A 26,907-nucleotide genomic window follows, 5' to 3' on the forward strand; every position below is an offset into this window, starting at 1 on the left:
TGTTTGTGTGTGTGGAGGGGTGTGTTGCTGGCATTGCCTGAATATTGAGCACATCATCATTAAGCACACAGGTTGATGAATGCTATTTTTCTTTGAATGAGCATACATGTGTAGAAATGCACAGCTATATGCATTCTATGAAGATTCAATAATTCAGTATGGGTTTGTGTCTTTCAGCTTCTTAGGTTAGGTTTAACAATAACATATTTGAGATACAGTAGGTTTAAGGGTCTATTTAGAACCACAGAACCAGTGCACAACTGAGACCAATTACTATATTTGCACACAATTGCAACTGCCCTCCAACACACACACACACACACACACACACACACACACACACACACACACACACACACACACACAACAAATATGCTTTGGATGAGAAAAGGCCCCATGAAGGATTTATGGTTTAGTTTCCCATGACTCCCCCAAACACACATAAAATTAACAAATGTATCCGCCCCCGTGATCCTCTTTCCCTCTCCTACTTCCACCTTGTCCTCCTCCTCCTCCTCCCTGCCCCCTCCTCTCATTTGGTGTGAAATTAAACATTAAAGCCCAACAGCAAATGATTTAAGGTGCTCAAATATGAATTCATTTTCTAGAACAATTTCCTAATAAGTCTCTGCTGTAATATAGATAAATAAAGTGAGGATTTACTGACAGAGAAATAAAGAAAAAATCAAATGTAGTTTATTATAACACAAAGCTGCAACTGCAACCAACCAATACACCAGCCATGAAATTAACAATCTAACCTGTTCAGTTTTACAGACTACTCAAAGCAGTTAACTGAAGAATGATCAAAACTTCATTAGAAGCATAGCAGACACTGAGATAGCAGTATCTTCATTTTTAGTAAAAATCTTAGCTGAATAATTCCGCAACCCTCTGAATCGTGCACTGTCATTAAATACTGCCGTTTCAGTATCTAGCTCATGCCTTCAATACTCTCAATTTTCTCATAGAATTTTTTAGTAAGACAGAAAGTCTAAAGCTGTGCTAGTGGCTCTGTCATGCTGGACACTGGTGGCATAAAACTAATATTAATATCACCAAGCTAACTTGCTCACAATTACAGCTGATTGTAACATTATCCCTGCATGTATCTGGACGTGTAATTATCTGCCCTGGATGAGTCAGAGGAGCATTAAAGAAATCACAGGAAGCCCACAAGAAATACATGGACATCAGTCCAAAGTGTTGTGGCAATCTATGCTGCGCTTGTTGACATGATTCAGTCCTGAACAAAACAGTGCACCAGCTGTGACAAGTAAATTTACTTGTCATGGCGTTGTATGGCCATTCCATCTGTAAAGCTGTTGTACACAGCACGGAGGTCGATTTATGAAAGTGACAAAAACTGCAATGGCAGACGCGATTTGAAAACAAACAAAATAATGCTTAAAGGACTTTTTTGTTGCTTTTGTTTGTTTTTTAAATGTACCACTCTAACATGGGCCCAGTGTTGCCCATTGATAAACCTGGGGTCATTTCTAGCTATTTTGCATATCACTGCTATTCAGAATTATTTGTTCTACAGATTATAAGCTACTTATTCTGTCAATGATCAAAGCTAACACTTTGGAGTAATTTTCTAATGGTATGGAAAATAAATAATATGATTTATTTTGCTTTACTCTCATATTTTGTAAAGAAACTTCAACAAGGAGTAATGAAACTAAGCTCTAGAGAGCACTGCAAGCACAAACATTAATGGTGTTTCTATAGCTTAGAGAAAGAAAATTACAGACATACAGTAGTTTTTATGTATATAATTAGTACAATATATGTGCCTATTTTCCCTATTTACAAAGTGGCTTCATGTTATGCTGTGATGCAATATGAGTGCAACAAGCTACAGTAAAGAGAGCATCAGCATTTTTCACAGCCAGTAAAACAGTACCAGGTTTTTCTTAGCTCCTGTAACGCAAAGGAAGGCATAATTGCAATATTAAGTATTTTTTGGATTAAAGATAAGAATGTTGAACACAACCTGAAGGATCAAGCAACTAAATTTCACTCTACTGAACTGACCTCCACCCACAGCCAGGGATTTTTAAAAAACAGTCTGTGGTTCTCCATAAGATGCTTATTTTTTACTAAGTCTTTCTGAAATGCAGCCAGGAATTAATCTTCTTGCCGTCTCAAACTTTCTAGCCATGTAAAGGTTGCTGTACAGTCATGAAAACAAAGTACACAAATTACAGGCTTTTACTGTATCAGGATATAGTAATACAAGAAAAAACACACACACATTTGGCCTTTCTGCCATTATTTCTTTGATGATGCCAAAATGCAGAAGCAGTGTGTGAAAAATTAAATACACCTAATTAAATAGCTTGTATAACTAACTTTAGCAGCAGAAATGGCTGCAGGGTACCCAGGTCCTGTGGTTGCAAAATAAGCCTGAATCACTGCTCCACCACCATGTTTGACAGTTGGTGTTTGTGCCAATATACTGTGTGTGGTTTTTGCCAAATGTGGCACTGTGTACTATTGCCAAACATCTCCACTCATCTCATAGTCTCATCTGTCCAAAGAAAATTGCTCCAGAAGTCTTGGGAAGACTGTTAGCTTTCTTGAATGTTTTCCATTTTCTCCTTTTATAAAGACAGAGAGACAGAACGAGAAGGATCAATTAATGGCAAGGCAGGTCCACTGCAAAACAGCTTTGGAGTGGATATGACTGAACACCTTTAAGTGATTTATATAGTTGTGCAAAAGCAAATTACATCTAATTATGTCTTATTGTAGCAATAAAGTGTTCTGTCATTCTTCAGTATTTGCTAGTGCAGCACATAAATATTACAGATTAGGCACTAGGTAGTAATTGCGGTAGAGCTAATGACTTTTCATCAGCTTAAGTGTGAGTAAATAGTAAACAGAAAGTGGAGGAAAGAGACTCCAGGAGGATATGATAGCGATCCACACATTTTGAAATAAAATATTTTAAAGTCCTAAAATGAAAAATCAAGATAATCAGACGGTGTGAGATGTGACAGGCTGTGTGATTACACAGAGTGGATGCTGCTGAGCCTCCCCCAGCAAAGCGAATCTATTTTCAAAAGACTTATTTATATTGCAGTGACACTAATGAAGGACATTTTGACAGCATTACAGCTTATTTGTGTATACTCAGTTTTTTTCTATAAAAGGCTGCTTTACTGTACATCACAGTTTTTATATTAAGAACTTCTATACCATCCATGAAGACTATGTAAAAATCGTATTAACAGTGAACCTTCCCACTAAACTAACTGTGTACTGACAAATCATTAGATTATTTTGTGTTTCTTAATCCAATCCAATCCACTGGCCCTACCACACCAACTTTGTCTCATAAGCTAAAGTGACACCTTGGCTTCTGTTTTGAGCACCACCTGCTCCAGCATTACTTTATCCATTACCTTTCCAAATGCACACACTCACACAGTATAAACATGAACAGGGAAAAAAACCCCAAAATAAAACACTACTACATGTGAATGAATACAAATGTCATTTCAGTAGTTCTGTGTTTGAGCAGAAGCCATTAGAGGGGATATAGTGTGGCAACACAGCAAACTTTGTGACATCTTTCTTTCTCCAAACCGTGAGGTTTAGATGACTTCCTTGTGCCAACAAGCTCTGTAAAGGACTGGAAAGTAGTAGAACTCTGTATGTATCTATGGGTAGAATGAAGCTGGGCATGGGGCCAGCATTACAGCATGCAACCTGCTCTATTCCTTCTTACCCAATTTAACATCACAGCATAATTAAAGAGACTTGGCAGTCCCTAAGAGCAGATTTCCTAGTCCCTTGCACTAGAGCTTGTTGGAGGGGGATGCTTGATCACATGCAACACAGGAGTAACACAGAATACCACACCAACATGAGGTGGCTTACTGTTTCCATAAATAAACTAATTACTGGAATAGTTATTTGTTGTAGGATAAATATGAACATGAATCTTAGCTAGGATTTTTCAGGTCTTGGTAGAAGTAAAGAAAAGTATAACTGAAATGACATTTTAACACCTGTGTTAAAGTGAAAGGTAAAATAAAAACACTGAAATAAATGAATGCTTCCTCCATCTTTACTTCTTAAAGGCTGCCTCTGGGATGCACCTCTGACAATAGCTTGTTAAAAATTCATCCAAGTTGTGAATGACTACCTAAAATATTTTAATAACATACATACTTCATGGATTTATTTCTCCTTGACTGCACTAATATACATGCGGGTCTACATTTGATGCAGCGTACTCATTCCTTTTTGAGTTACTCTTGAGTAAGTTCACAGCCCGTCTAACCAATTACCTTTGTAACTCTTGTGACCATGTGAGACATGACAACATGTGCAGCTATTTAAGATATGCTATCAATATTAAGTGCACTTCAGTGCTCCAGAAGAGCACGAATCACTTCTATATGAACTCGATATACCCCAAAGACTAAACCATTAGCATACATAGTACTCAGCTAAATAAATATCTCTCAGCAAGAAGAATTGACTTTTTTTTTTTATTATATTGAATTTTATTACTTCAAAATGATGACATGGACCTTTAATGGCTATTTTTGGCCACAAGTCAATTGTGGTTATACTGTCTTGCTTTAATTCTTTTAATACTTTTGAAGCATTAACAGCAATTTATTCACTTCTGTCATGTAAACCTTTTTTGTATTTCCTCTTTTAAAATTATCGTTTTACAGAGTTTTTCTGTTTGTTTGTTAGTTTGTCTGTTTTTAAGTACATATCCACCTCAGCGACCAGACACATACCACTTACCATACAATTCTAATCACTGGAACAAAAATGTGGTGCAAGAGAAATATTGTTATAATTCAGTCAGTCGTTTCCATTCTCTTGCCATGTGTGTGCAATGGCTAACATCATTGCCCATATTTAGTTTACAGCAGCCTCTCCATCATCATTGAAGCAAATAGCTTCATGCATTACATATTTGTACGGCTGTTTTGGAAAGGGCCCTCATAAATAATGACTAGAAGTGAAATAGAAACTATGGAAAAAGCTGTTACTTCTCACCACAGTGTGTCTACTTTTGTTGTTCACAATGTGCTGTGTCTGAAATATGTATGAGGCAAAATGTGTCCTCGCTACAACTGTAGTAACGAAGCACTAAAGACAAGAGGGAATGAAAAAAAGATTGATTTTCTTTTCTTCCCTTTTTTTTGATGAATCTTAAAAAGGAGGTAATGTTATGACATTTGTATCCGTGCGTCTTTGTGCCACTACAATGGCTCACGCTGGCAATGTGCTGAAGGTTCAAATGTCCTTTATTTAATATTCAGGAAAGGGGAAAAACATAAGCAGCTTATTTATTTATTGTAATGCAAGTGTCATGAATATGTATGAGCAGCTATCAATGCTGTCACCTTGAGCAGAGTGGCTTGCATGTACGTGTGCAGGTTTGAGTTTAGGTGGGTGGAGGCTGATGCGTATGTGCAGCTATTTAGAAAAACAAAAGCTTGGAAACCAGTTTATACAAGCACTCAAGGTCAGTCTCTCCTTTTTCTTTGACATTTACCTCACTGAGCTATAAACTAGTGCTGGGTATTCAGACAGCAGTGGTCCTATTCAACAAATATGGTCACCATAGTGACTGTAAAATTGGGAATAAATTCCTTTAATTTTGAGGAATGTTGTACATACTTTATTAAAATTCATATCAGATGTACTGTACTGAAACTTCCCTCCATCTCTGGCTGATAACACAGAGCTTTTATAAAGCGTATAACTCTTCCAATACACATGAACGAATAAAATAAAATGGAATAAAGAGAGGTGCACTATGTTGAATGTCTGACATAAAGATTAGGCATAGATTGAGATAAATTGACTTTTATGTATTAACAAATTAATCTATTTTATTAGCATGTAAAAACAACATTTTTATTGAGGTGTACAGTATCTTTGATCTACTTCATATCTAGGTTGTTTTTGGAATACTTATCTTTTTACATCACACATACATTTGTTAATGTATATTTCAGGACACACATAAAACTGGATTTTTAGTTTAAAAAACCCTAAAAACTTTACATTTCTGGAAATAAAATCTTAGAGATCTTAAAGAAAGAAAGGCAGATGTTGATTGTAGTTATATGATTTACCTGTTATGCTCCAAAACAAGAAAGGTTAATGTACTTCATCATCACTAACAATACATTGTTAAGATTAATATACTAGTAAATAGCTTTTTTGGGAAGTCGCCTTCTATCTCTCTCTGTCTTGCTTTATTTGAATGAATCCCTGCATTGATAAAAAAACTAACAAAGTACTGTATCGGTGAAAGTACGTTCCTTCAGTGCTCCAATAAAAAAAACCCACAAAAACAAACAAAAACTAAGCATAATAACAAGAGAAAAGCATTTTAGTATAGTGCCCCAAGTGTAGTGGTTTACACATTTGCTTAACAAGAGAACGATCCCTGATTTGATCCTTGGAGGAGACACAAATCCCTTTGCGGTTGTGTCAGGAAGGGCATCCGGCATAAAAATCTGCCAAATCAAAGATGCAGAGATTTCCACTGTGGTAACCACTTGTGAATAAGGGAGCAGCTGAATCTAGCCATATACGCCTCTATTGCTGTATTTGTGGTCAATTAGGTCATATCAAATTAAAGGCAAGCACTATATTTTAAAATTTCTGACAATATGCTACAATTTGCAGCTCTGACTTTTCTTGTACACAGCCAGGGTTGTTCCTGGTTCTGAATAGACATTTGGTAGCAACTAGATGTGACACTACAGAGTTGGTTTCTTGTGAGTACGCATTGTAGTATTTAACAGAAACCTGTAACAGGAATTTTCTTGTTTTTTGTGACTATTCTTAAATAGATCGCAAATTACAAAAAAAAGAAAACATAGGGGAAAAATGTATACCAGAAGTGAATGCTTTGGTCAGATGACACAAAACTAGACCTCTTTGACCAAAGACACGCTGCTTATGTTGGAGAAAGAAGGGAGAGGCATACAACCCAAGTACACTGTCCCAGAGTGAAACACAGTGGGGAGAGTATTATGGGGAGTGGGAGTATAATGTTATGGGGATGCTTCAGTATGTCTTGAATTAAGAATCTCATCAAGGTGGAGGAACTCATGAAGAAGGATGGATATGTGAAGATTTTGAGAGAAAACCTCTAGCAGGCAACAGAAAAACTAGGTCTGGGTTGTTACTTTGCCTTCAAAGACAACAATAACCCAAAGCATATGTCTCCATTCTGCATCAGTGTTAAATGGATTCATATTACTGCAACATAGGTTTAAGACTAAGCTTTATATTCTGTTTAATGTCTAGTATCATATTCCATAACCAATGTTTGCAATAGTTGTCCTGTGAGGACCACATATCTTTTAAAATGAGCTCATGAACACAGGCGTACATCTTGATTGTTTTTAAAAAATATATATATTTTAATAATAATTTTAAAAATCAGCTGAATTAAAAGCGTTGAGGATTATATTTAGACATTCCCACAGATGCTCATCTGAAAGTGCTGCTGAGCCTGCACCTGGTCAACCATATTAAAGCAGACATAATCAGAGCTTCTCTCCATCATCATCACAGATTTCCTCATTAATATCCTAAAAGAGTCATTAACAACTTTTTCATACTCCATCTTCTCTGTATCACACATATCAGGTGCAACGTGGCGAGCAAGAGGAAGCTCATCTCTTATGATGCTAAATCACTGAAGCTCATTTACTTGCTAATGCTAGCTGTGTTTTCACTCAAAGAACAGACCGTAAGTGAGCTGAGAGCAGTGAAAGCTGGGCCAGCACCAGCTTGCCTTGTGCCCTGGTCTCCACTAAGTTTACTGTGAAAAGACCAGCAGTTTATCCACAATCCATGCGTATAAATTACCTGAAAAAGCTGCTGGTCTATCAACTTCCCCAGCTCAACCCTCAAAACAGAGACTGCTACAGTCCCTTATAAAACTGAAAGAAGCGCAACAATAGCCAACAGCAGCCACAAGGTGGCAGTAACGTAAAGGAGGGATGCATATTAATTAACAGACCAGGAGCTCTAAGACAGCACTGTCTGAAAGAAGCTTTACTTCGGTAATGTCTATTTTTAGACTTGCTGATGAAACACCACTGGTTTTTGGTTATGTAAAATAAACTTGTTTCTGCATGCAAAGGAAAATAATGTAAGCACTATTTCAACTTTGGCTTCATGTGGCTTCAAACTTTTTCGATCAGTGGTCATTTTGCATGTGAATATAGCAGAAGTCACAGAACAGCCATTTTTTTATTGTAACACATTCAGCACTTACAGAATGTACACTACTCAGTTTCCAAGGTAAATTGTACAGTTAGGCAGAGAAAAGCAAAATGTTGCTTGGGAGTAGAAAGCTGAGTAAACGAGATCCCTACTGTTATCAGCTTTCAGAGCGACTAAATCAAAAACGTTGGCACATTAAAATTTCTGGCAAAATATCTGGTTGAGCTTTCTGTTCCCACCAGTGCAAACATATTCTGCCAATTTTCAGTCTCTATTATTAACCACATCATACTAGACTCTCCTTTGGACTCAAGTTTCTCTCTTTGTTTGTCCCATCAAATAATCTACATTTATTTCTTTGCTTTGCTTAATCATTTGTTTTACTCTAATCTATTTGGAAAACAGCTTGTTGTGTGTCATTATTCAGTAAGTCATCCTGGCATATGTAGTTTACAAAATGGCATTCTATTAAATTGCTATTGATGACTTCTAAACTATCACAGTTTTTGAAGATAATAGAGGTGGCTACAAATGCTTTAGTAGGCCCCTCAGTCTCTACACCTGGCTTCAGTTAACTTGCAGACTGCACAAAATTGACAACTGACAATTTCAACCTGTTCCAGAATTGCTATTACCTCTTTAAAAGAGATCACCCATAAAGTCTTTATATTAAATCACCTTTTTTTCCTCTCAGTATGTGTGACCAAGACCTGGCTAACTGGTGAGTCCCGTGCTTTTTTAAAACTTTTGCCCAATAAATGTGTATTTATTAATTCTCCCCAGTTAACCAGCTTGAGTTTGTAAGAATATATTTGACAGTCACCTAGTGGAAGGAATACATGGCAACATTATTCTCTGTTACAGTTCAAAACTCTCTCTAGTTTGAACTGCAGCTGTTTATAACTGTTTAATTATCCAAGAGTTTTCTGAATTTTTAAATGAATTTGTGTTAAATGTGACAGCATTTTAGTTCTTATTGATTTTAATTCTTATTAAAGTTATTATAAAGTCTGGGGGTTATTTTGATCCGATTGAGTCTTGGCTGGGCCACACACTTGATTTGGTTCTATTGCTTCCTATATCTGCAGTATATCCACTTTTCCTGACTATGTGCCTCATCATTTTATTAAATCAGGGTTCCTGAGGTAAGGGACAAAACCTAGGACTACGCTTCACTCTCTACCATAATTACATCGACTACCACTGACTGTTGAAGTTCAGCAAGGACCGATTTCAGCACAAATGACGGCTCACAGTGCTGGGCTGGTCACAGCAGTCACTCAGCTTTAACACCACTCTGGGCTCTTGCTAGCTTAGCATTAGCATGCTGTCTGTACAGGTACAAGTTGCATTAGCTCAGACCTTCCCAAAGTGCGGGACCTGCCCCCTGGGGGGGGGGGGGGGCACAGAGCCATTGCAGGGGGGGGGGGGGCACGGTATGAAAAGGGAAAAACAACAACAACAAAAAAAAAACAAAGCTTGGACACTGCTGGCAAGCGGCACCCATACAAAAGCAAAGCAGGAGATGAAGCATAGCTGAATATGTTTCCAAACCAACTTCATTCTAAGCCAAAGACTAGAAAATATGGTGAAGCATATCTTCCCTTTGGCTTCACCTGCATAATTGATTTTCCCTTCCTGGGGAGCACGCACTGGGCTGTTCAAATCACGGACAAACAGTATCCCACATTCATGATTTTTACTTCACAAACATTTGTTGTAATGACTAACTACTCCTGACATTTTGGAGATGTTAGCTCTTTATACAGTAAAGTTACAGTGGGATACAAATAATATCAGGCTCACAATTTGTTCCCCCTGTCTAAATCACGGACAAACAGTATCCTACAGCTGTTTATGTTTTTAAACCCATTTTGCACAGAGAGACATTTTTTGAAAAATGTATTGATAGCAATGTTGAATATTATTACACAGGAAAAAAACAACTACATGTAAAATAATCACACCGTGAGCCTCTGCCTTTGTAAATGGAGGGACAGTAACTGCGTGTATATAAAAAAGTGTAAAACCTGAAGATAGAGACAACATACTGTTAATCTGACTATCTGCTATTCTGCAATTCATCTCATGTAAACAATAACGTGGAAAAAGGCACATACCTTTAACGTTGCGTGACGAACTCTGCATTCCTCGTCCACACGTAAACGCAAAAAAAGAGTTTTAAAAAATCTTCGTTTTCAGTGATTCGAAACGCCGTTTACGTGTGGACAAAACAGCTGCGTTTTCAAAAACACCCGTGTAGGTGCGGACGTAGCGTAAATGAGTTAGTAGTATATTTTCTTACTACCTGTAATTTATTGCAGGTTACTTGTAATTACTTAATTGTTTACTAAATGGGGGGGGGGGGGGGGGGTGAGAACATTTTTCTTGTAAAACAAAAGGGGACCCAGAAAAAAAAGTTTGCAAACCACTGCATTAGCTAGTGATTTGCGATACCACTGATTTCCTTTCCGATCTGATACCAATTAAAATTCAGGTTGGTATCGACGATACTGGTCCGTTACCGATACTTTGTACAAAAATTGAATTTGTTATTGTATTTCAAATTACCGGTACAGCTTCATAATGATAACGGCCATCAGACAACTTGTTATTGTTGAATTATGAAGAATTATCATATAGAAAACAAACCTGAAGTTGTGTGTTAATTTACGCTATTTGAACACATATCTTGTTATTTAACATTTACTTGCCTGGACATTTCAACAAAAACATTCAACATTCACACTTTCCCTCATTCACAGTAGTGATGTCCCACACTACAAATTTTGGTATCGATCCAATACCAAGTAATTACAGGGCCAGTATTGCCGATATCAGTACCAATAATTTTAAGTTATTCAGGCAGCTTATTGGGGGAGAGTAGTGTAGGGTATTGATTCCAATGTTCCCTCTAAGCTGCTCGGTGCGCAATTGCGCACTGCTGGCACGGTTTCTGTGCACAGAAAACCTGCGTTGCACACAGAAAAAAAATTCTAACCTGAATTGAAATTAAAATGAATACTTTAACAATTCTGTTTTGCAGTGTTAGTCAGTCAGTGACTGGCTGCTCCCGTATGGGATTAGAACGATGTCAACTTATCCCATACGGGAGCAGCCAATAATGTGATTCACATTCGTATATAGGCAGCTAATCAACGTTGTTGACAGGCTATGACAGCGTCCTTATGTGCCGACACCGGTGTTTTAGCTAGCAAAGCGGCGTGGCTGATGTGCAGTGAAGCCACGTTAATGACAACGTGTACAACCATTGGAGATGTGAGCAGGACAGTCGGAACAATTGATGGAAAAATTGTGGACTTTATACCAGTTTTTAAATTGTGTTGATAGGCCACGTAAAACCAGAGTTATGATAAAAATATATGCAATGTTTGGTTTTCTTCCTGAATACTATCATTGTTTATATTTACTGCAGGAAGAAACGGTAAAAACAGCTTTTATAAGGAAAACGCTCGAAAGCACTCTCCGCCTGAGAGAAAAAACAAAACCAAAAAAACCCCACCCTTTCCTATTGGTCGAAAAATGTACCATGTTGACCAATCAGAAAATTATATGGCAACATGGCATTTAGTTGTTTAGGAAGGGGGAAGCTTTAGGAGTGATGGTGGTGTTTTGACATGTGAGAGATTTGCGATGTTTAGCACAACTCTTGTGTAGTTAGTGTGTAGTGTAGTCAATAGTTTTGTTGTGTGTGTCAGAACAATGAGGCAACTGCTGAATGTTACAGGTGTTACAGCAGTGATACATCTCCTGTTGTCAGGCCTGCAGATATCATGTTGTTCTCCTTTATCTCATAGTGGACAGAAACATTTTTTTGGAGTGGCACAAATAATTTGTGTGGCATCAAATTTGATGCAGAACAGCTGATTGTGCTGTAAATAGTTTGAAATGTTTATTTTAAAAAATGCCTTCGCTGCAAAACTCAGTTATGTTTTTGTAGAAGTAACTAAATAATTAATTGTCCAACATTGGTCATTATATACTGTATTTTGTAGTCAGAGAGTTACAGGACTCTCTCTCAGACCACAGACTCATAATACAAGTCAGAGCTTTATTTAAAATTAAAAAAAAAAAAAAAAGGAAGAAGAAGAAGAAAAAAAAAGTTGTGTTTTCAAAATTGGAGTTCAAGTTATTTTTACTTCCAATAGTGTTAACATACTACACAGGTCATCAACAAGATTTTTTTTACATTTTCATTGTAAGTGGGATAAAGCAGTTAATTAAAAGTAGTCTAACATAAATGTAAATGCTGTGATTTGATTATTTTAATAAACCATGTAACTTGGACGGATTCGATGCTGGCGTGACCACAGTGCACACGTCTGCTGTTGCTCAGAGTGGTCCAAGGGATCGCTCGGGGAGTTTGTGCGTTCGCTCACACACATGAAAAATTAGAGGGAACATTGCTTGATTCCATCGATATTTCGATCGATCTGCCCACCTTTAATGTTAGCAACATAATGCAGTCGTTTCTGTCCTAGAGCAGTCTCCATTTTACCATCATGCTCTTTATAAAAATAAAAGTAATGTCCATATCTACGCTGTGCCACTATTGTCCTTCTCTAGCACACAAACTAAAATCAGCTGATCGTAGTGAGAGTAGAAGAACCGATAAGTGGGATCGCTAGGCAGGGAGACTAACGATTTAAAGGAATTGGACTACTGGGAACCGGTTCTCTACAAGAACCAGTTCTTGATTCCCATCTATAATTATTGATGCTGGTAACTCTGATGTCAGGGCTCTAGAGGGCGACCAATTTGGCAAATGCGACCAAATTTTTCAGTGGTGCGACTAAAAAAAAAATCTTGTTCGAACCAGCAGCAAAAGAAGCAGCAAACTAGGCTTTACATTTGATCAATGTCATCATGAATTCCCTCTGATTTTTGCTGTTTTGCTTCCACCACGATAAAAATCACAGTTCATGCACAGCTCTCTCTCTGTACTTCAAGAACAGTTTCCCGTCTCAAATCTCTGTTTTCTGCATTATTCATTCGCTTATTACCCACCAGTCTACCGTTGTTTACAGCACTGTCGGCCGCTGTCTTTTTCTTTTTTTTCACTTAAATGACCTCGGACAAGAAAACCTGCTGTTCAATACGGAAGAAATTAAAACTTTTTAAAATTATGCAAAATTACAGAATATCGCAGAATAATTTAAGGTTATCTGCTATAAAAAGTCAGGTCAGAAAAATCTCCTTCAAGTTTTTCTGTGTTTTATTCTCAGTTACTTTGACACAAAGGCATCTGCTGTGATGTTCACAATTCTGATGAAGTCTCACATGTATCAGTACTGATAAATGATCAGAATTATAATATTTCTGACTGTCTGAGGCTAAATTGAATCGAATCAGGACTTTGACAAACCGGAATCGAATGGATTATAGAAATCAGTGATAATACCCAGCCCTAGTGAGCAGCCTAGGCCTAGCTGTAGCTGTGGGTAATAAGAAAAGATGAAAATAACTACTGATAACTTTTTTGTTAAGTTAAGGCCTGGTCCGTATGAAATTCATAGCCAGTGCTCTGACACAGTACCATCAACCTCTGAATGCTGAAAAAGCACAGTGTATCCAGAAAACACATTATATGCTGCAATAAATGCACTGCAAGTGTCCCCTCTCCCCACTGCCTTTCAGCAGCATGCAACAGCAAACAGGTCGTCAGAGGAGGGCGAGATGATGATTAAGTTTAACATTTTCTACAATATTGTCAAAGCACTTTAAGCACAAGATTGTTAGTTAATAATTTAGAAATTAATATTTTCTGTATGGACTGCAATCCCCCCCCAAAATGTGCACATGTAAAACTGCGGTGTTAAGCGATGCAGTTGAAAAATATGAGTGCGCCTAAATTTTGTGCCGGTGCGCCCATGGCAAAAAGTTAGTCTATAGCCCTGTACTTAGATACTTGTATTGTCATGTGCACAAGACAAAGTGGCAATACAAGTATTGGCACTCACTCTTCTAACATTCTTCCCATTCTTCCCACTCTTCCCATTAGCCTATAGTATACTTCAAGGGTCCAGTCCCTTTTTCATTCTATATTCTTTAAAAAAATAATAACAATAATAACATTAAATAAAAAATAGACATATCTGCCTTTTAAACCAGGCAACAAGTCCTCTACAAATTTATTAATTTGTTGTTTAGCTAAGGTTGAAACCTGACTAAAAAAAATTTCTGAAAGTTAATGAAAATAAAACCACCATGTTAGTGTTTCATCCCAATCAATGACAGACAATTTCACTTTCCATGACCCCCTCAGATCTTGAGCCCATGTCATCATATCTTAAACCTCATGTGAACGATCATGGTGTTAGCCACACCCATAGCAATAATCCCACACACAGGAATTACTGCAATGAATTATATATCGGACTGAGCAAAACACTAATATCACAATTGCAGCTGGTTCAAAATGCTGTTGCTACACTCTTGACAGGTACATGGAGGCGTGATAATATTTCGGCCAGTCAATTGCACTAGCCTTCTTTGAAGCACAGGATCAATTTCAAAATATTGTTGCATCCATCAATCAAAGTGCTAAAAGCATTTTCATCAATGTCTGTTGTGCTTAAATGTGCTATATAAATGAATTGACTTGACTAGAAAAGAGAATATAATATTGCCAGTGTGAAAACTAAATCACTGACTTGTACAGGAACAACTGATAAAAAGCAACACTCCTAACAGTTGTACCTGGAAGTGCTGAAAAACAAAACATAACAACAAATACCAAAAAACCCTAAAACAAGTTGTTTTTCCATACAGGAATATCAACCTGAACTAAAGTTTCAAATTCAAAATACACTACATTTTGTTACAGAGAAATATTACTATGCAAGTTTGATAAAGGGTACTATATTAGAGCTTTCCTGGTTCCAAGAAAAAAAAATATTTAGGGATGATGTGATTGTTGCTCTAGTTCAGTTTATTTAGTTTGCTTTTGTAAGGTTCCCTTTGCTGTGTCCTGCACAAGGCGGCTCATTTGGCAATAACAAGTTAGTCTGGAGTGCAGGTTCTTAGCTGGTGACCAGAGTAGACCAAGTATATCCAAGTGAAACAGTCTTTGCACATCAAAAATGCAGACAGCAGGGGGTATTGCACTTGAGGTCCTCTGGTTATGACTTTCCTGTATGAATGGAGCGCTAAAAAAAATAAGTAGACCATACCACGACCGTTATTAGTTGATTTAAAAGTTTGTCCCAGCAGCAAACTTTTAAATCACCTTTTTTGGGGTTTTAGTACAACTATGTTAAACTCTAAATTCTTCACAAGAAATTGGTCATAATCTAACATAATTGTCTTTTTCTTTCAGTATTTTTGTTGTTTTTAACTCAATTTGAAAGTTTGGTTAGGCTGAGCTGGAAATGGCAAGCTCACCACATACTGAGTATGTGGTATAGACACAAACACATACAGACAGACACACAGACTAGAACACACTAACATAAGAAGAAATACCAGTGTGGAAAAGTTAAGCTGTGAGTGGAGGTGACAGAGGCCTTCAAGGGAAACCCAAACACAAGCAGGGCCATGCCTATTCCTGCCCATTTGTGTGTCTTTGTAGGCATGTGTGCATGCCACCTCCCAAAGGATCGTCCCTCAACAACTACAAAACTAAGACAAAGCCCAAGGAATAACAGGAAAAAAATAAGAGACAAAAGCAAGAGAAAAGGACATAAGAGGAAAGTGAGATGGTAAAGGGTGAAAAGGTCAAGACGGATAGAGACAGAGACAGACACAAGGGAAAAAGCCAACCTGTACAGAGGGAAACCAAGATGGATGGAAAGAGACATGAGAAGAACAAGGTAATGAGGGAAATGGGAAATTGTGGGAAAAAACAGTCAAACATTCACAATGTGTGAAGTTCACTGAATCTTGACGGAATTCGTATCTACAGCAGGACTTCTGTTCTAAACCCCTCTGGAGTGATAACAGCAGAAAGAAATTTTAGAACAATACAACTTGTTAAAATATTTTGAGAACTACTGGAGATATTAAACAGTGTGTACATGTCCTGGGATAGTAGATCAAGTTTGCAGTTTAATGTAAGAATGTAAGAAAGAAAAAGGGAATCAGAAAAGCAGACAAAACAGAGCCAACCCCACCACCCTAAGTGACACTGATTCTAGACCAAGACCGAATGCTGTGCATAGAAGTTACCTTGTTGAATTACACTGGCAGCATAAAAATGTAATTTTACAGTTTACCTATTGGGAATGATAACAGCAATATCCTCTTGTACAAAACAGTATTGTGCTGTTTACAGTATAAGACAGCCAGCTGTCTGGTTGCCTTTATACTGTTATCTTAGGTTTTTTTAGGATATCCGGATATCCAGTTTATTACGATAAAATATACATGTCCTCATCCTTAATCGGTTTCTTGTCTTTCTTAAACTATGACTTACAGTGTAGCTCAACATTTGCATGATATGACTTTTGCAGTAGGAGTTCCACAATGGTGGTTCATTTTTAGCTCAACCTCAACACTGTTCTCAAGCACAAAAACCCTAGAAATCACAAGGCACAATCACGACAATTGGAATCTAAACCTCAACTAACGTATTGCTGGGTTCCATCCAGTCTGGGGCCTTTAGCGTGGCGTTCACGTGTGCTCCCCAAGTCTGTGACGGGTCTCTCTGGGTACTTTGGCTTCCTCCCAACATCATGTGTGGGGTTCTGTTAGATTCTCAGATTCTAAACTTAATCATAGGTGTGAATCTGAGAGTGAATGGTTGTTTTTCTGTCTGTGTTAGCTCTGTGACAGACCGGTGATGTGTTCAGAGTGTAACAAGTCTCACGCTAGGACAGTTATAAGCTCCTGCCACCATGAATATAATAAGTGGAAGAAAGTTAACAGCACTTAGCAGTGGTGCCAATACTGTACCATCGCTGTTAGTAATAAAACATTATTTGTGTATTTGGGAACCAACTTTCCTATGAATTACAAAGCATGTGCAGCTAGTTTATTTTCTCACATGGTAAGCAAAGCGCTATGACCTTTTAAATAAAATGCTCTATTCAGAGTGCAAGTTGATCATTTAACATCAAGACAGCTTAAACTTGTACAAATTAGTATTGTCCAGATTCAAAACTGCCAATGCAAATTTTCAGTGCTTACAGCCCCATACATTTTCTTTCAGCAAATCTTTGGTCAGGCAGGAAAACTTTTACTCAACTTTGTCAGTAATAGCTAAAGTGTCATATGCAATGAGATGCATTTAAGGCACTGAAGCAGCAACAAAGTGACAGTCTCGCCACATGCTGTTAAAGAAACAACACCTTCAGTATTGTGACACAGTTCTGTGCTAATATTGTCAGCATGTGAGTTTAAGACATTTGTTCTTATGGATTGAAATGTAAAGATTTGTGTTAAATAATATTACCTTCACCGCATCTCATCTGCTTCCATATTGGCTTGTGCTTGTAGTCATGATGTCTTTTGACAACCCACACAGTTGAGTCAGCTCTGGCCTTATGTGAAGAGTAGTAAAAATATATAACAGGCAATAAGAAATGAAAAAAAATTTTTTGTCCTGCAGTGTTTCCTTCAAACTGCAAACTGCATTATCTTATTTATTTTTTGTTTTGTTTCCTTGTTGTTTTTTCATTTTTGGAAATCATTAAAAAGTCTACAGATTTATCTTATTTATCAAAAAAGGTTTTTGTTTTTTTCCCCCCAGAGTTGGTATTGAGTGTGTTCTATGCAGCAAAAAGAGCATTTCCCCCAAACGTACTGAAGGCTTGGCCCTCCATAGCCATAAATACATCTGACTCATGCATCAGAATGAGTTTTACTTAACCCAAGTCTGAAATTCCATAATTGAATTTCAAGCCACTCATATTCATTTATTTCATTTTCAGAAATGAATTGTGAATGCATGCACAGAGAACGAAGACCAACCACAGAGCTGCTACCTCTGATCTCAACACAGAAACCATTATCCCAGCATGTGATAACTTAATGGTCATACTCCATCCCAGAGACATCAAAAAGCACTACTTTTAACCACAGAAGATTTCTTTGAACCTGTGTGACACAGGACAGTACAATAGTCCTTATGTGGACAAAGAGGCAAATCCCACAGCAATTACACTCTGCCTTCTTCACTTTCACCGCTGCTCTATTGTTTGGCTGCGTGTGTCCTGCTCTTACTTTGTTTTTGTCTGTCTTTCTAATACTACCCCATATCTTCTTCTTTAACACAGTCATATGTCTTCATAGCTTTCCATCGCTAGCTTTCCTTCTAATCACCTCAGTCATACAGTTTTTCTTTGTTTTGTCCATTAAGAAGTCTTCCATGATGGTGTGGAGAACAGCCATTAACAAAAGCACATCAGAATTTCATGTTAGCTGAAGGTATAAGTGTTATACAAACTGTTACGGAACTAAAACCAAAAATAAACAGTGTATATGTTCCATGATGTGTTTTGTGCATCATAAGTTATCTACAGATCTGTCAGCAACCGTGTAGTTATTGATCAGTGGATGCTGAAGCATTTGGGAACGCTGTAAGATTGCCCTCCAAATTTTCACCTATGCAGATGAAATCCTAAGTTTCACATATTCACTATAATTCTGCAGGTGCACCTGATCATTTTCCTTTGGAAAAACTTGAGAGCTAAAATGTGCTTTTTATCACAAAATATTTGTAGTGTATTGCCTGTCAATATGTCACTTGTATGAAGACATTATAGTTGATTTTATTAATAATACCCCATTTCCACTTCCTATCCAAACATGTTATAAAATCCATCACTGTGGCTGCACACATCTAGCCATGAAATTACCTAGTCACTCACCATAATCTATCCACTCACCCCACACACCACTGAGTACACTGCACTACTGTGTCACTGATAATGACTCAAGTTCTAAAAGTATCCACTGAAATAGCTTTTGCCTCTTTAAAGTAAACCACCACCATCACTGCGGAACTGACATTAGACTCTAATGATGTACCAGAAAACATTATCTGATGCTGTAAAACTGATATCCCAGCCTGGACAGCATGGCTAGTAACTCAACAACGCACACTTTAATTGTAATATCTGAATATAGAAGCCATGCACATGTACTGAAGAACACCATCCCAATACATGTTCATGATTCCTGAGAAATGAAACGTGTGGTACATTTTAGTCATTTCTGCCTAGAAATATTCATCTGAAAAGTGCAGACTTCAATTGGATGTCCGTGGTTAGCATCAGTAGCAAGACACGATTTGGTGTTCAACCCAGGCTCAACTGCCCAGCACAGTCGTGCACAGAGAACTATTGCCACGTAAGAATGTCAACATTTAATGACACTATAAAGCCATTTTTTTTTTCTTCAGTACCTTGGGTTTGAAAATTCTCATTATATTCAATTTAATTGCGAATAGATTTCAATATGGCTAACATTATGGGAAACCCATTCTTATGACAAACTATAGAAAAGGTATAGTTGGGGAAGATGTGTTTGGTTAACAATAAATAAAAAGTCAAATGTAAATCGCAGGCCAGTAGCAGAAGACGAAAAATGAGTGACCCTCCATCATTCAGACCTCAGTTTAGATGTTTATGCACAAAATGTAAATAGTGAAATTAAATCTTTAGAATAATGACTTCTTACAGATTACACTAGACAGTAAAATTACTTGAATTCCAACAGTTTCTTCCCATGTCACAGTGATTGAACTACATGAATACTGACTATCTACTTAGATGGATTGCTTGGATCGGCTGATATCCATGGCATCATCTCTTATCAAAATTGTTTTTTTCTTGTTTTGTTTTGGGGTTTTTTGCATAAAATGTTATTCGGGAAAACAAGTAAGCAATTGATGTACTAACATTTTCAGAATTGAGGCATACTGCTTTAGATAATGTATTGTTCTGAAAGATAATATAATTTTAAAACATGAAGTTGAGCACTTCAGTCTCTAAAAGTTACACTTAATTTACCAGTCAGAAGTGATGTCTCTAGGATGTAAGACTACTAAGTTCTGGTCGATAAATGTCACTTTTTAGTCTCTAAAAAATTGCTTCCGACCTGTGCCTTTTACGTAAGGCTAAAATTTCACTTTTATCAATTTTATAAATATAAAAAACAAAAAATATATTTAAAAAAAACCGTTTAATTCTATAGACCATAGAGTATTGTCTTAGGATCTGTATTCTTCATGTCACTTTTATTTAGGGCTTTTCCATGTATTGAATATCTAAATTAATGTGTCTTCTTGTATACTGTAAAATAATTATTGTTATTTTCAACTTTGTGCATAGTTACTGGGTGGCAAACTGCAGACACAGAAACAAACTCAAGGAAAGCAACTTCTCCTGTAACTAAGGGACATTTCTGCGATCTTGCTTTTCTTTTTCTGTGCAATACACTGTGTTTCACAGCTATTCTTCCTTTATTATCAAATCACAAAATCTTGTTTTCTGAATTATGATTTTTCCATGGTGTGTGAACATTAAATAAGCTTCTGTAATCTGTCAGTGCATTTCCTTTCAGTGTATTTGTATGTGTAACATGTTAGAGGCGAAGAAGAGCAGTGAATTTATAATGTGCACGTATCTATTTAGTACGAAAAAAGGAAATATACAATAAGCGATAATGCTGACTGCTGCCAAGACAATGACATTAACACCCAGAACTTATCAAGGACGCTGTCAGCACATCTCTCCCCCTCTCTCGCTTTTGCTCTCTCTGTCACTCACTCTGACTCAAAAATATCTATACAGAAAAAAAGTGCACACACAGCCAAGAAGGGAGAGGCTAAAAGAGAAAGACAGAGAGGAGGTGGAGGACATTATCTTGATGAAACAGCGCTTGATACAGTAGCCAGAGCCAACCAGAACATAGCTCTGCTTTCTTTTAATGGAGATTACACAGTCAAGGTCCAGCCTGAGCTCATCTTATTTAACACTGCATACAACTACATCATTGTGAGTGTGTGCATGTGTGTTTGTGACAGTGTGTATGATCTAATATGCTGCTATCTTGCGACACATCAGCCATAATTACTGCACACCTCCAGACCTATGATCTGGCAGCCAATCAAATCCCCCACTATTGCTGACCAACGCGAGCACACATGAGTACTGGGGATGTGGTGCAACACACCTCACATCAATCCACCATCACAAGGTCTGCAAATTACTTGTCTTATTCAGGGTTTTAGATGCAAGTATGTTGCTGTTATTACATTGAGTATATCAGAGGGTCTTTACAAGACCTGACAAATGACAAAAAAGTATTTCCTGATGTGCGCACTTATACTTTCTGAAATGCAGTAGCTGTGTTCAGTGAGAATACTGCTTCTGACATTTTCACTTTCTTCTTAAGGTTTTTTAAATTGGCCCTAAATTCACTTTCAGGTAGCGTTTTAAAAGGCCCAGTCTCTTAATTGCAGCATTCTAAAAACCAGCAGAGTAAAGACTCTAATAACTTGTAGACCTTGATTTCACATCTCTCTCTCCATCTCAGTCTCTCTCGCTCAGTCTCTCTCTCTCTCTCTCTCTCTCTCTCTCTCTCTCTCACTCTCTCTCTCTCTCATGCTGTAACATATAGCTCTCCTTTTTTCTTCCTGTTTGCAGGGTGTTCTTCTTTCTGTGGCATTGTATAGGTTGGAGTCAGATCATACATACCTCCTTGTCTACATATTTTCTTGCCCGGTTTCCTGGCACATTCCTTGGATATTCTTTTGACTGTAAAATGAATAGAAAACTAAAGAATAACATGGAGCCCCTGGACGCGCAGTGCACACAGGAGCTGGCATGCACACACACACATGAACACTCACGCAGCGCTGATTGACTGAAAAAGACTTGGAGAGGAAGGAAGGGAGAAATAAAGACAGGGGGAAAGAATGAATAACACCAGCTCAATCAGAGCAGTATTCACTCTATCAGTCGGCCAGCCAGCCAGTCATTCAGCCAGTCAGCCAAATCAATCGGTGATGATCATGACAACAACTGTCTTGTTTAATGAACTGTAGCCATTGTGGATGAGCACAATACGCTATGATGAGCTGCAGACATGAGAGTGGGGGGGGGGCCTGCAGAGCAGGGCAAATAAAGAAATTAGAAAAAAGAGGAGCTGAGAGGAAAATCTGTTCAAAAAGTCTGAAAGAATGAATGTGGAAGAAAAAATATTGAGGCAGATGTGGAGTGAAATTAAAAGTATGCACACTGTTCTCTCTTTCACACGTCACTCTTGCACATTCATGTAGTATAAGAAATATCATGCACATTTAACATGCACAAGGTCATGCTTTCCCTTCTAATGACAGACATACAAGGACAGAAACAGAAATTCACTCTCACATAGTAACAACACACCCCAACAACACTTTTTTTTTCCTCTATCAGAAGGTTGTGGGTTTAATTCTCTCTGCCCCACCTCCCTCTGTACTCAGCCATCCTACCCTGGGCTTGCAGGCAAACTCACCATCCTCAGTGGGAACATAGATGTTAAGATAGAGGCAGTCCTCGCTCTGGTCCTGGACGTAGGTAGACACCACATCGATGCTGTTGGTAAACCACACTGGCAGCATGACATCTGGCAGACGGCCCTCGATGATGCTCTGGGGACACACTGGGGCAAAGTGTGTGGCATTGCGAATGTCAGGCCATGGTGCCGCTGGCTCAGGTGGCTGAAAGCGGCGCTCACCAGTAGGTGGAGCGGCATATGGAACGCCCAGAAATTGTATGACAGGACCCAGGATCTCATTGTTCAGCTCCTTCTTGATACCACGAAGCTTGCCATTGGCTGTGGTTACTATTGGGTCATTCTCATCAAGTTTCTGAGCTAACACAACAGCTGGACATGCCTGCAGAAGCAGCAATCCCAGCCATATTAGAGTGGATACCCACCAGCCAGCCTTTAAGGAACCTTCTAGACCTACATATCCCATGCTTCTGCTCCCACATGTAGCACTCTGAAGTAGCCGACATCCAATCCTCGAATGCTGCCTCCACTCGAACATGGCTGCTGTCCCACGTTTTACACTTGGTTGCTTTCTCTGTTTTTGGCCAGTTCTTGCTCGTGAAACAAACTACTTATTTCCTTTTTCTCACTTATACCATGCAGATGCAAACACAAACACAATCACAAAACTGACATTCATACAAAAGTAAGGTATAAGGAAATTGGTAACTCCGGAGCAAATGAGGGTTGTGGATGCTAATGATCCGTTTTAAAACCAAAGCACTGCAAAGCATCCAGTAGAACTGTAGCAGCCATCAGTTTCCTCCAAATTGGTGAAAGAAAATCTGTGAAATATTCCTCACAGTATGGAAATATATTCCTCAAAAAGGTCCTGTAAACAATCACTGGACTGAAGAAGAAAACACTGAAGATTTCATCTTTAGGCACCACTTCTCAGGAGATAGACAAGCCAGTCAGTGGTGATGGTTTCCATATTGCCATGTACAGCGGCAGAAGCAGCGATTGCGGTGCAGTGGGTCTAGTAGGTACTTGTACTGTGAAGAGTCAAGTCCAAAGTTGGTCCCCTGCAACACAGTAAACACACCTTTAGCATTCACACTAAGAAGGCAATGACCATTTTTAACCAGTACCATTTTAAATGTACAAAATTATTTTTCTTACTTCACAGCATTGTAGACATGCCATTTAATTTGTCTCATACCCATATGCACGGATGGTTACATGAGATAACATTCCTCAGCAACACACAAGGTATCAATCAGCATGCATGGCAACAAATTATAATGTAGAGTTTAATTGTATACACTACTGACTGTGTGACACTCCATCCCACCGAGAGGGGCTGATATTTAGACAGACCTTAACTTGGATCCCAGCAGCAACAAGGCTTACAGTCAAAGCCACAGGTCATTTCAATGAAAGTGGATATTGTGACATCATTAGTGCCAGTGTACCACATGTTATGGAGAGGCAAAATTTGGAGATGGTAAATGGGTATGTAGCAAGGAACTTCATACAGGTGGCTACAGTTTGTGTCATGTCACAGACCTTGTATTAACATTCCCCAGAAACTTTGCCTGTTTTACCATTCTCCCAGTAAGTCTGTCTAATGAGATATATGGTAGTAACACAAATTAATTCCAGCTGAAACAAGGTAACACACAATTTTTACTTCACCCTTTACGCCACTATGTGTTTGTGTGTGTGCATGAAATTGTCGAACATGAAGGTATGTCCTTCACACTATGTGGTTTTCTACCTTTCCCACACTTCTTAGTAGTCACTGTTCCATCTGGATGAGCTCACCTTCAATTTCATACACTGAGGTAATCCTGTTTAACTGCACACACACAGCAAACTGTCAAACTAGCTAACACAGAACTGCATTTTCACTAAAACACTAACATGTTATACTCCTAAAAGTTTATGTGTATATCTGTATATGAAAGACTGATTGATCATGCAAGCAAGTACAACTGTGATTAACGGAAGAAACACGACAATGAGGGAAGACTAGAACCTGAACCTAAGTGTCCATACACAAACAGGAAATCTAAGGAGGCTAAGTTGACTGATGCACAATCCTACATATTAATATCTGATAATATCTTACCCAGCCCCAGTTACTGTCACTATCCTGCAAGACTGAATATTTTGTTGAAAACATTGTGTTAGCATAATGCTTTTCTTTTTTTTTTTTTGAATACAGCTGATGCCCTCTCACTGTGTCAATGTATTTCTTCTATATCTCAATTTTGCTTTAATTCATCAGCTTAAGGAATAAAAACTCCTGAAAGGACCCACACCATTATGATGTCAAATGATGTGTAGTAGCTACAGTTAGGGTAATTGGTAATATGAAACTGTCTGTAAACGGGAATGCAAAAATGGGTGTCTATCTCTGTGTTAGCCCTGTGATGGACTTGCAACCTTCCAGGCTGTACCCCACCTCTTGGCCTATGACAGCTGGAATAGGGTCAACACCCATGCCCCCAGTGAGTGTGAATTGGATAAGTGCTTCTTTTTTTTTTTCTGAACATCACCTTCTGATTTATGAACAACACACACACACACACACCAAATGATTTTGCTGAAGACATTTAAAAAAAATTTTTTTTAATTATTTAAAAAAAAACCCAAAACAAACAATATATCTGGAGCCATGCATCTTCAAAGAAATCCTAATAACTACCAACACATGACCACATTTAATATTCAGTATACTATTATTTGTAGTTAATCTAACGTATACACTGAAAATTTAAAATAATTTAAAAAAAGGACTGACTCTAGATTGAATTATTTTCTTTCTTACACATAGGCCAGTTGTATACCATCCATATTCATTGTATAAAATTATGCTGGCAGCCATGTTGATGCCAGAGGATAAACTGCTTCGTTGGCCGCCTTTAAAAGTCAGCAGTTTTTGTTATTTGTTCAGGGACACAGAAGAATTGCCTACTAAACCTCTTTTACTTTTAGCAAACTGAAGCATGCTAAATAGTCCCTTTGGATCATGTCAAACAAGGGAACTAGTGGAATATACCCACGTTTTCTGCATAATGATGGAAAATTACAGCAGCTGCAAACACAGAGGGCTGTTGGAGCTGAACATTACAATATGACTCCCATACTTTGGATCAGAGAAAACTAAAAAACAATCTCAATATTTTAAATTTTTAATATTCAATATTTTTTTTATATTTATCTATTCATGGCTTTGTCCTTTCTCTTTACTCATTTAATTATTGTAAAAAGTGACAATACTGAATTCATTAATTTTTCAAGTGTTTAGAGATATTTGCGGTAAAATCTCATGACCGTTGTAAGGCTGTGTGTGGTTTGTCATCTGTCCAAACCAGAGCCATATTTTTAAAGGGGAAAAATGTAAGTTAAACTAATAAAAATAAGTTACAGATCTGTATAGACTAAAAACATGCTTAAAAAATAATTAAAAGAAACAGCTGAAGATGATGCCAATCATCTCCTGAAAAGAAGTGTAAAGCACGTAATCTAGCTTTGGAAATGAGTGCATTTCCTTTTGTTTTAAGGTTTAATATGTTCAACCTGGTAAGACAACATGTGTGAGTTTACAAAGACATAATGGCTAATTAAGAACAAAAAAAAAATCATGGCTGTCTGTATGTTATGAGATAATTATGAAAAATTATTGAAAACAGTAAAATTCTTCTCCTATTACTACTTAGTTTCCAACCCACAAACAGACTGTGAATATGACACAATGTAAGGAGGTTATTTCTTAGGTCCTCTATATTTTCAGTTTAAACCTTCAAATGTGACAGTTTGCATCTGCTGTTATTTCTTCTGAGGCCTCATGGGAGGCAGGCTGCAGTCAGCTGAATGGTCACAATGTGGGAGTGAAGGTGAAGCATTAAAGGGTCACACTATTTCAGTCTCCCATCTGCTAGTTCAGAAACAGGGATGGAGATCTTTACTTTTCCTTTGAAACATCTGTTGAGTCAGACTAAGATACCCCAGACGTGGGACCTGTCTCCAGTCAAACCACGCAGAGGAACAAGAATTGTGAACTCCCAGTATACATGACGATAAAGCTGACAGTCTGACAATCTTCTCCATCCTCAGAGCACAAACAACCACCCTGGCAGACAGAAGCCCTCCTGCCCCTCCTCCTAACAGCCATATTTCTACATAAACCAGCGCTTATCGACAATGGCACTGAGAAATCCA

General features: G+C 37.9%; 1 protein-coding gene across 4 annotated transcripts in view; it reads right to left on the reverse strand.

The window, feature by feature from the left end:
- Positions 1 to 26,907, reverse strand: part of nlgn1 (neuroligin 1) — a 344,764-nt gene that overhangs the window by 239,193 nt on the left and 78,664 nt on the right. For 2 of the 4 annotated variants that reach the window (XM_082524408.1, XM_082524407.1), the window contains 2 exons: positions 22,699 to 23,762; positions 21,897 to 21,956 (listed from right to left, as the gene is read on the reverse strand). In XM_082524408.1, the coding sequence (XP_082380534.1) occupies positions 21,897 to 21,956; positions 22,699 to 23,236 (598 nt within the window). In that variant the 5' untranslated portion in view covers positions 23,237 to 23,762. The remainder of the gene's footprint in view (positions 1 to 21,896; positions 21,957 to 22,698; positions 23,763 to 26,907) is intronic. The other 2 variants (XM_082524410.1, XM_082524409.1) reach the window with 1 other exon arrangement.

Source organism: Aulonocara stuartgranti, assembly GCF_965226115.1.
Source record: "Aulonocara stuartgranti genome assembly, chromosome: 23".
In the NCBI taxonomy this organism is placed as follows: Eukaryota; Metazoa; Chordata; class Actinopteri; order Cichliformes; family Cichlidae; genus Aulonocara; species Aulonocara stuartgranti.